General features: G+C 42.1%; 1 protein-coding gene and 1 pseudogene across 2 annotated transcripts in view; one reads left to right on the plus strand and one right to left on the minus strand.

The window, feature by feature from the left end:
- The window catches only part of TMEM135 (transmembrane protein 135), a 279,591-nt gene extending 272,635 nt beyond the window's left edge, over positions 1-6,956 (minus strand). For both annotated transcript variants that reach the window (XM_027580516.2, XM_027580515.2), the window contains exon 1: positions 6,606-6,956. In XM_027580516.2, coding sequence (XP_027436317.1) covers positions 6,606-6,746 — 141 coding nt within the window. In that variant the 5' untranslated portion in view covers positions 6,747-6,956. The remainder of the gene's footprint in view (positions 1-6,605) is intronic.
- Positions 6,957-7,939: 983 nt separating this feature from the next.
- On the plus strand, positions 7,940-8,598 carry LOC113915294 (annotated as a pseudogene).
- Positions 8,599-10,979: the final 2,381 nt, after the last annotated feature.

Raw genomic sequence — 10,979 nt, forward strand, 5'->3', positions numbered from 1 at the left:
GTCAGAGGGGGAGACGAACCATGAGAGATGATGGACTCTGAAAAACAAACTGAGGGTTCTAGAGGGGAGGGGGGTAGGGGGATGGGTTAGCCTGGTGATGGGTATTGAGGAGGGCACGTTCTGCATGGAGCACTGGGTGTTATGAACAAACAATGAATCATGGAACACTGCACCAAAAACTAATGAAGTAATATATGGTGATTAACATAACAATAAAAAAATTTAAAAAAAAAAGAAAAATAGGAAAATTCTTAACATAACTGTTTATTTTTTTTAAAAGATTTTATTTATTTATTTGACAGAGAAGAGTGAGAGAGGGAACACAAGCAGGGGGAGTGGAAGAGAGAGAAGCAGGCTTCCTGCCGAGCAGGGAGCCGATGCGGGGCTCGATCCCAGGACCCTGGGATCATGACCTGAGACGAAGGCAGATGCTTAATGACTGAGCCACCCAGGCGTCCCTGTAAGTGCTTATTTTTAAAAAGGACCAAATGACTGGTACATCTCCAAAGGTTTAATAACAAGTTATGTAAAAATCATCATCTATTTATTGAAGAGACAGATAAAGGGAGTCCCTTACCTCTGCCCCCTAAACTAGGCTTCAGACAAAACTTAAAGAAGGATTAGTTAATACGTTTACAAATTCCATGATCTCCAATGGTCAAATAATCCAAACAGCTACTCTCAGCAGTTTGTATTCCGCCATGACTTTTTCTCTTTTTGTAAGTTAAAAACAAAAACGAATGGCCTATCATCAAGAACTTCAAAGTCTCATGGGACACCTGGGTGGCTCAGTCGGTTAAGTGTCTACCTTAGGCTCAGGTCATGATCCCGGGGTCCTGGAAGTGAGCCCCTGCATCGGGCTCCCTGCTTAGCGGGGAGTCTACTTCTCCCTTTGCCTGTTGCTCCCCCTGCTTGTGCGCTCTCTCTCTCTCGGTGACAAATAAAATCTTAAAAAAAAAAGAACTTTGAAAAGTCTCATTGCTAGTCTCCTTTGCTCTAGAAAACCTACTTAACCACCACCCTTACAAACTGCCTCTACACTATGTGCCAGCAGCACTTTACATACTATGCCTCATTTAATCTTCACAAAGATCTCCCAAGGAAAAATTTACCATTTCTCCAATACTGCAGACACAGAAATAGAGGCTTAGAGTGGTTGGGTAATTTGTCTGAGGTTACCCAGCTAATAAGGAATGAGCTGCAATTCTAACATGGGCAATTTGATCCCAGAGTCCAGGATCCTGCCTGTAAGCCAAACTAAATACAAAAATCTGAACAGCCTCCTGCAAGTCGAGTCAAGCTTTGGAAGTTTTCTAGAATTACCATTTTTTTCTATAAAATAAAACTGTGTGAGAACATTTAAAAAAAAGTCCACCTTAATGAACAGATTTCTTCCGCCAGTGGTTTCCAAGCCTTTTGCAACTAACTAGAGACTGTCCATAAATTGTTTTTTTTATTTCTAAGAATTCCAACTCTTGCTTAAATGTTTATTCAGTTTAGAGGTGATGAACTGAGAATCAGTTAAGATGGCTCAAAGGGAATCAATATTCTATAAATATTTTTGTACTCTGAAGAAGGGTATAAACATCTGAAGGTCAATGAAAAGGCAGGTTTTTAAATCATTCCTTCCCAAAAGTGCAAAAGGTTCTACTTTGCAGTCAGCTACCTGTAAATGCCAGTACCCTAATCTGGAGGTCCTCAAGGCACCAAGGAAAAGCATAACTAAGAAAGGTCTTAGAACCACCTGAGTAAGTTAAGTGAGCAAGTCTTCCTTCTTAAAGAAGAGACCTAAGAACTTGAACATCATAGAATCCATCCCCCTAAATGGGAAAGTGTGTATTCTAAATTTGTATTCTAAATTACGGAGGGCACTAGCTTTCAGTAATTTTAGTGACAGCCTAGGGTTTAAACAGTTTAAACAACTGTTTCCTGTGTGTGTGTATGTGTGTGTATGTGGAAAGGGGTACCACTTGTTGTGAGATGTATGGTAATAACTAATATTCAAGAAATGAAATATAACTTCCTGAAATACATTTCTGGTACATGCATAAATTCTTAGCATATATTACAGTACACACAGGATTCTTTAAAAAAAAATACATGAAGTGAATTGGTGATGAGGACTGATGTTTTTTAAAAACTATAAAAACACAAAGATTCACTATTAAAAGGAATAGTCCACATATATTCCATATAGTTTAAGCATTAGAAGGTGAATACTAAGAACTGTAGATAAGAGGAGGGAAAAGAAGGAAGAGGGCAGTAGATATGAAAGGAATAAAAGGAATCGGTTTAGAACAACACACACGGTAATATTAAAAGGAAAAGCAGACAGATAACACCCAATTTATAGGCGCCATACACTCTTTTGATTAAAATTTCCCCAAAATCAGCTTCCCTTCAGAATTTCTCCTTTTCTATCAACGATGGCAACAGCATCGATCAGATTTAAAGTCCTGGAAGCAGAAACAAGTCCTCACACTACCCCAATATTCAGTCTCTAAGTCCTATTCATTCTTCCTATGAAATACCTATCTTATGAAATCCCTCTCTTGTAAGATGCCTCTAAAGCTGCCCTTCCATTCTCTTGCGCTGCCAAGTATCTCCTTATTCCTGAACTATTCATGAGTTCATTCATTCACATTTGCGCTCATTCAGATACTTACTAAGCACTTATTGAAGTACTGTGCTAATTCTGAATCCAAACCACCACCCTAACAGGACACAGAACATATGCACTGTTTTAATAACAGCAGCACTTTATTGGGGCCCTGCTACATGATAGGTGCTCTTCCTACACACTATTATCCCACCTAAGTCCTCAAAACAGCCACAAGAGATGAGTATAATTATTTTCTGCAAAGCAAGGAGACTAAGGCTCAAAGAGGTGAGGTAATTTTCCTAAAATCACATTGCAAGTAAGTTGCAGAAAGGGATTCCATGGGAACTGGCTCTTTCTACCCCTTAGTGAATCTCCTGCATCAACTCCTAAATAGTCTTTCCAGTCCAGTCCACCCAGTGCTATCAGATTCATCATCTCAAAAGCCACCATTTTGTACTTGCAACCCCTTTGCTCAAAAAAATCTCTATGGCTCCTTTAGCCTGACCTCCAGTACGAGTTTGAGTAAAAAAAAAAAAAAAAAACCTAGAACTGAATCCTGTCTCTCCCTTACTAGCTCTAAATCTGGGAAGTCAATCTCTCTAGACTTCAGCTTTCTTACCTATGAAATACCTATGAAATGTGGATAATAAGATGGAGTTGTATAAGGATTAAACAAGATAAAATACGTAAAGGTCTAAGTTACTAAGTATTCAATAAATAGGAGTTGTTATAGCTCATAACTCCTGTACACAAAACTTCTATTTTAGCCAACCAATATACATACTGCTTCACTTACAAAACGACTTAGATTTCTGGTCAATTCACATTATTCTCCCTCCTCTCCATTAAGAGTAAGTATTCTAGGGGCGCCTGGGTGGCTCAGTCGTTGGGCATCTCCCTTCAGCTCAGGTCATGATCCCAGGGTCCTGGGATTGAGCCCCATGTTCGGCTCCCTGCTCAGCGGGAAGCCTGCTTCTCCCTCTCCCACTCCCCCTGCTTGTATTCCCTCTCTCACTGTCTCTCTCTCTCTGTCAAATAGATAAATAAAATCTTAAAAAAAAAATAAGTATTCTACAAATGTCTCCTACAAGAATCAATGTCTGTCCCTCCTTATCTTCATAGCCCAACTCAAATGCTACATCTGCCCAAAAGCCTTGTCTTAACCATCTTCAATGAACTTTATATCTAACTTAAATGTCACTGGGGTAAGAGGGAAGAAAAAATGCCTAATTCTTCAAGACCTACTTTGAGCCAGGAAAATATGTGATACATCTTCAATGCATTCTTTCACTTAATTCTCAGAGACAGACAAAGTAACAAGGACAAACAGCTAGTTAACTAATGGAGCTGAGATTCAAATTCAGATGTCCTTGATCCCTTTTAAAGCCCACTTCTTCCCATATCACCTTTTATCTTGGCACTGGAGGTTAAATATTTAATCAACAACTATCCAACACTGACAAAGAGTACAGTGTTCCAATCTGCTCTAAGTAGCCCCAGCTACACATACAAACAACTGAAACAAAACTGTCATGAAATAATGCTTATCCTTAGTGCCTGCAATGGACTCTCATTTTTTCTATTCTCTTCTATTTCACTTAAAATAAAACACTGGTGGGGGCGCCTGGATGGCTCAGTCATTTAAGTGTCTGACTTTTGATCTTGGCTCAGGTCTTGATCTCAGGGTCATGCGATCAGCCCAGGCACAGAGCCTGCTTTAGATTCTCTCCCTCTGCCCTCTGTGCTCTCTCAAGGACTCTCTCTCTTAAAAGAAAATAAATAAATAAATTAATTAATTAATTAAATAAATAAATGTAATAATAAAACCTTCGTCAGTTCCCATTGATTTTATTTTTTTAAGGTTTATTTATTTTAGAGAAAGAGAGCATGGTGAGGGGGCAGAGAGAGAGAGAAACTCAAGCTCTGTGCTGAGTGCAGAGCCAAACATGGGGCTCAATCTCACAACCCTGAAATCACGACCTGAGTTAAAACCAAAAGTCCGACACTTAACCAACTGGGCCACCCAGGCGCGCCCCCCTCGGTTTTATTTCACAACCACTCTTGAGCAGCAACCCAAAGTCTAAAATACACAGCTATAAGGGGCACAAGGCCAAATAAGATGAAGAATTTATCCTCAAGAAGTATTTAGTTGGAGATACAACAGTGAATCACAAACTTTTCCTGACCCCTGGCCCCACCCTACCTGTTGTAAAAGAAGAACCCCTGTTCCTATTGCTCCCTTGAACTTCTCTATCATGGAACATAACCATAAATTGTCTAGGCTGTAGATATGACAAAAATCGGGCACTCAAATAGTTTTAATGAATGAATGAGACACATTAAAAGTACAGTGGATTTTCAGAGGGAGACAGTATAAATTCTCTCCCTACCTACATCATAATCCCCTAACAGCAGGAACAATCTTTATGTATTTTTTTGACTACATCAAGAGCTCAATATTGTTTGTAGATGTTCTGTTTAAAAAATACTGAGCTATAGACTAGCCACAATTCATGTGGAAAATCAGATGAACATGGATCTTTGCCAAAGAAAATCAAGGGAGAAATGTCCAGCAGTTCCAGTAATAATTTTATTATTAGCTTCTATTTTAGATCCTTCCTATTCAAAGTGTGACCCTTGATCCAACAGCATCAATACTGCCTGAGAGTTTGTTAGAAATGCAGAATCTCAGGCCCCACCCAGACCTACTGAATCAGAAACTCTCATTTTCACATGATCCCAGGGTGTGAGGGGGCGGAGGTCTTAAGTTTGAAAAGCATGGGTCTATAGGATAAAAATGAAACTGATTTCTGCAAGCTCAGAGAAAGTTACCAAGTTCTTCTTCGTTATCTCTGTAATAAACAATCAGACTTTTCAAGAAGTACCACAAATATGGCCACGACACACTTTCTGGGCATATTAGGCTACAAATCCAAATTACTACTCAGTGAGAAGTAAGAACTGACCATCCATTGAAAATTCAATGAAACCCTTAGGAAACAGACAAAATATATGATCTCTCCCTTCTTAGGGCACACACTCTACTGGGCAAGAAAATGAGAGGATGAACTTCGATGGTCAAAGTAGTATGAAGGACAAGGTTATTTAAAAAAAAAAGATGCTGGTGAGAACATTTTAGAATGTTTTATTTAAGAATAAACTTCTTTTGGGGCACCTGGCTGGCTTAGTAGAGCATGGGACTCTCGAACTCAGGGTCGTGAGTTCAAGCCCCACCCTGAGCATGGAGCCTACTTAAAAAAAAAAAAAAGAACACGTTTCTTTTAACAGTTCTCAGTGATACATACATACACGTATTTACAAATATTCTCTACTCAAAACTCCAAACTTAAATTGCTTAGGTGACCTAAAGTCAGGTCTTTTAATCACCTTCACTGACTCAGTCTGGAATCATTCCCCCTGGAATCAGCACCCAAAATCTCAACCAGAAGTCTACTCTGTGAACCTGCAAGAATACTTGCAAAACCCTCAAGCCACAATACTATCATCCCAAACTAAGACAGATCTGAGCCCACAGGGATTTGCTGTCAAATATGCCCTTAAACAAAAAAACAAAAAAATGGAGGGGTGTTATAGAGGGACTTAGATGAGGAAAGACTGCAGGGCATGTCTCCTCGCCTCGCTGACCTACAAACTCCTCTCCATCATAATGCAAGAGAGAGGAAAAGTACCGCAGTCCCCTTAATTCACAATTTTAAGTGTCCTAACTTAATCTTGAAGTTGGGAGCCCACCCCCTTCTCATCCACAGGCATTCAGTTGACAGCTCAACCTCAAGTTCCCCTCCCCCTTCTCCCGCCCCGTGTAGCACGTGAGATATCCGCCCCTTTTGACCTCCACCATGCCCACCCGCCCAAAAAACCGTCTGGTCCCTTCACATGGGAACCCGACACAGAACGAGTCGCCCAGGCCGCTCGGAAGCAAGACTGCACTCCTTGGCCCATCCTCCACACTAAACTAGCCGAGGGAGGAGCTGATGGATCTCACCAAGTACAGGGGAGCGTAGATCTTTAGGGACTCCTCCAGGGCGCCCCTGGTGATCTGCACGAAGGAGACCCCGCAGGAAGGGTGCCAAGTGTGGCCGATCTCGTAGCAGTTATGAGGGATGGACTTGCTGAGAGCCGCCATGACGGGGAGCCGCGAGGAGGGGCAGCGAGGGGGTGCGCCGAAGCGCCGGCGGGAGCGGGGCCGGAGGGAGCAGAACAAGCGCCCAACCGCAGGCAGCGCGCTGGGCCCGCGGCTTCAGGTGCAGAATGGAGGGGAAAGGTCACGCGAGCAGGGTTACTCTGGGCCAAAGTCCTCGGATGTTGAGCCCTCGGCGTATCGCAGCTCGAGGGGGCGGGGCGCGCACCGAGGAGGCGGGGAGAGGCGGAGCGTGCGCGCGCCCGCCCCCCGGAGCCCGCGCGGCGCGTGGAGCGGAAGGGCTGAGAGTGGGGCTCGGGAACGCGCCTGTCTCCACACCGCCCACGTCAGCCCCCAGCTGGAGAGCGAGCCCTGCAGCGGGTACGCAATGGTAGGTGACTTGGGTCACATTGTACTCCAGGCTCTGTCATCGCAAAGCCCTGCCAAGTAGAACCGAGGGCAGTGGAAGGAGATGAGATGTCTTTGTTGGGAGCTGGTAGAGGAAGACGGTGGCCAGAAGAGAGCCTGGACAGCTGTCCTCCTCAGAACTGCCAGCTCCCCTTTCTTAGAGTGCTCGGTAATAAATGGCTAAGGGTGCCTGCTGGTAGCGACCGCACTGCTCCCGACTGCTGCGCTTTCGAAGACCTGTGGTGTCTGAGAAGCTTGAAAAATCTATTAGCCAAGTTTATACACTTCCGGTGTGGTGAAAGAGCAGTAGACCATCCTGTCCAAACCCTGGGCCCCTGAGCAGTTCTTTCTACGGTATCCAGGACAAGTGCTTATCAGCCAAATGGTGCACACAATAGAGGGGGCAGTGGTCTTAGAACTCACACCTGATGGTCAGCGTGGCCATCAGTTGGCATAACAACGCACCTGTGTGACCTATGACTCATTTAACCTCTCTAAATGTCAGTTTCCTCACCTATAATCACCCAGTGTCTTTGGAATTCTAAATTCTATAGTTTCTTCAAGCAGGAGCTTACTACCTTTAGAGGAATCCCGTTCTAATCTAGCCTTCATTCATTCCACAACGTTTTACTGAGCACATACTATTTTTCCAAGCACTGTTCTAAACTCTGTAGATTCAGATGTGAACAGGAGAGTCAAAGTTTTGGCCCACTCCTCCTCCTCCCACTCCCACCAAGCCTGAGCTGCTGCTGCAACCCCTGGCATTGTGGTTTCTGGCGTTACTGATAAATGATGATGTCAACAAAGTTGTTAATGGTATGAAAGTAAGGAAATCTACACAGGAGGAGAGCCAAAAAAAGAAAGCAGTTCTCTTCTGTTTAAGCAAGGGCAAAACAAATAATTGTAGAGAAAGCAAAGCAGATCTTGGTGGGTGACACAAATGATACCGTAGAGGACCCCTACACATCTTTTGTGAAGTTGCTATCTCTGAATGATTGCCACTTTGCTTTGTATGATACCACATTCACAACAAGAGTCTAAGAAAGAAGACCTGGTATTGAAATTATGGGGTCCTGAAAGTGCACCTTTACAAAGGGCAATGATGTATGCTTGCTCTAAAGATACCATTAAAGGGCGCCTGGGTGGCTCAGTCAGTTAAGTGTCTGCCTTTGGCTCAGGTCATTCCTGGGATCGAGCCCTGCATCAGGCTCCCTGCTTTGCGGGGTGGCTGCTTCTCCCTCTCCCTCTGCCTGCTGCTCTCCCTGCTTGTGCGCAGGCTCTCTGTCAAATAAATAAATAAAAAATATCTAAAGATTCCATTGAAAAGAAATTTACAGGTATTAAACATAAGTGGGAAATAAATGGTATGGACGATATTAAGGACTATTCCTCACTTGGAAAGAAACTGAGAAGCAACAGAGTAGTCTCACTTGAAGGAAAACCCTTATAAAATGACAGTCAAATGCCATCTGGATGTCAGGGAACTTCCACTTCTTCATCTCAGTCAATAGGAATAGTGTTAGGTTTTGTTCTGTTTCGTCCCCTTCTCAATGGACCCTTCTAAACCAATGAATGACAGAAATATCATTCATTTAAGCAGCCTATCAGTGATTGCTATTAGGCTGTTTCAAACTGTTACTTTTATGCAGAACCCAAGGACTGCCTTCCCATCATATTTTAGCCAAAACAACTAGCTATATGCCTCCCTTGCAGCAAGCACTACAACGAATGGGATTGTCAATGTGAATAACTTAGAATACTGCAAAGGGTAAGCTAATTCAATGTATTGAAAGTATTATCCACTTGTCAGAGGGTAAACTTTATTCAGTATTATTTATAGTTGCACTTGATTGCAGTTCTGTGAGGTTCCAGCATTCTTACACCTCACCTTCCTTGGCAAGTCTAATTTATGACATGGCAGGATGGATATAACACCATGCATTGAAGCACTTTTTTGTGATGAATTTAATGCCCCACTCCAAAGAGGATTGCCAATTAAGTTGTGTTAACTGGGTCATCAACTTATCCTGGTACCCAGTGTTCATTCTTCTTAAAAGAAACAGCTGTTATTGCTGCCTTTTTGTTTTCCATTAAGTGTACAGTACTGAATAAGGGTAACAGTTTTAGTTATCATGTGAGTCTTACAACACTAAACATATTTTGAATATCAGTCATGATGGCAATTTCTGTATAAAAGAACCTCAAATGGAACATTATTTTTAACACCAAACTCCCCATTGTCACAAAAATGGCCACACTGCAATAAAAATTAGAGCATATCACATAAAGGGGGGGGCAAAGTTTCTATTTTCATAAAACTAGCACTCTAGGGGGGAGATGAAAATAGGCAAGGAGATTAAACAAGATAATGGGTATGACTGGTGTAATAATAATATAAGACAGTATAAATAAGATAAGATAGTTAAAGGAAAATCAAAGAGGAATGCTCATTGGTGAAAAGCCTAAAATAACAGTGGTAAAAAGATAAAAGCTTCTCCCTCTCTCTCTCTCTCTCTCTCTCAGGTAAACATTAGCAGTCCTAGACTAAGACAGTGGCTCCATAACCATCAGGGAGCTCAGACTCCTGACAAGTTGTTCTGCCAAATTTACCTGTGCTTTCCATCCTGACTTAGAAGATAGCTGCTCCATCTTGAGCCATGACATCCACATGACAGCGAGGAAGGCCAGCAAAAGAGGAAGAGAGGACACACTTCCTCTCTTTAAAAAAAAAACTTCCCAGAAGACCTATGCAAATTATTTCTTACATTCCATTGGCCAGAGCTTAGTCACATGGCCACACTAAGTGGCAAGAGAAGCTGGGAAATGAGACTTTTTCTATTGGTTGGATAATGCCCAGCTAACACGTAGGGTTTATTACTGAGCAAAATGGAAAGAACAGATATGGGGTGGGGGACAACAAGCAGTGTCTGCCATTGTTCTGTGACTGTAGCTACTCAAGTTTCTGGGCACATTGTTCTTCCCACAGATAAACATACCCTCCCCTCCCCAAGGGGGCCAACCTAAAGTCCCATGCAGTTACCCCATCCTATTCAAAGTCCAGGATCTTTCCCAGGAACAAGTACAGCTCTCCTGATCAGGTATCTCCCGGCTCACGTACCCCATCTACAATGGTGGCACAGGAAAAAGATAATCACAATTTTTTTTTAAATTTCCAATTCAGGGGCGCCTGGGTGGCTCAGATGGTTAAGCGTCTGCCTTCGGCTCAGGTCATGATCCCAGAGTCCTGGGATCAAGTCCCACATCGGGCTCCCTGCTCCTTGGGAGCCTGCTTCTCCCTCTGCCTCTCTCTCTCTCTCTCTCTCTCTCTCTCTCTGTCTCTCATGAATAAATAAAAATCTTTAAAAAAAACAATTTCCAATTCAAAATATGACAGGATCAGAAACAGCATAAAACTTATCCACAAAAATTACAGGAATAGGAATTTTAAATTACAGGAATTTTAATAATCCATCCCTGAAAATCTGATGGTCAGCAGGAAAATGGTAAATGGGGGCCTATTTTTAACAGGGAAAAAAATAAAATGTATTACACATCAATCGCAGAATTCCTAAAATGTATTTAAAATAAAGTAAAATGCCAAATATAAGTAATAAACTATTGTGTTGGTATGTACAATCCTTAAAAAATGGCATCCTAATCACCAGTTCATACAGTTGCTAACTCTCAGTTGCTTTCGAATATAATAGCACATGTAGTTTGCCTGCATAATGATAAGCATTATGTTTACCATGTAGCACAACAAATACATACCAATAGCTAAGGAAATTTTTAAATTACAATTAAAAACAGGCAATTTCTTTTAATTAACTG

Source organism: Zalophus californianus, chromosome 11, assembly GCF_009762305.2.
Source record: "Zalophus californianus isolate mZalCal1 chromosome 11, mZalCal1.pri.v2, whole genome shotgun sequence".
NCBI classification, from domain to species: domain Eukaryota; kingdom Metazoa; phylum Chordata; class Mammalia; order Carnivora; family Otariidae; genus Zalophus; species Zalophus californianus.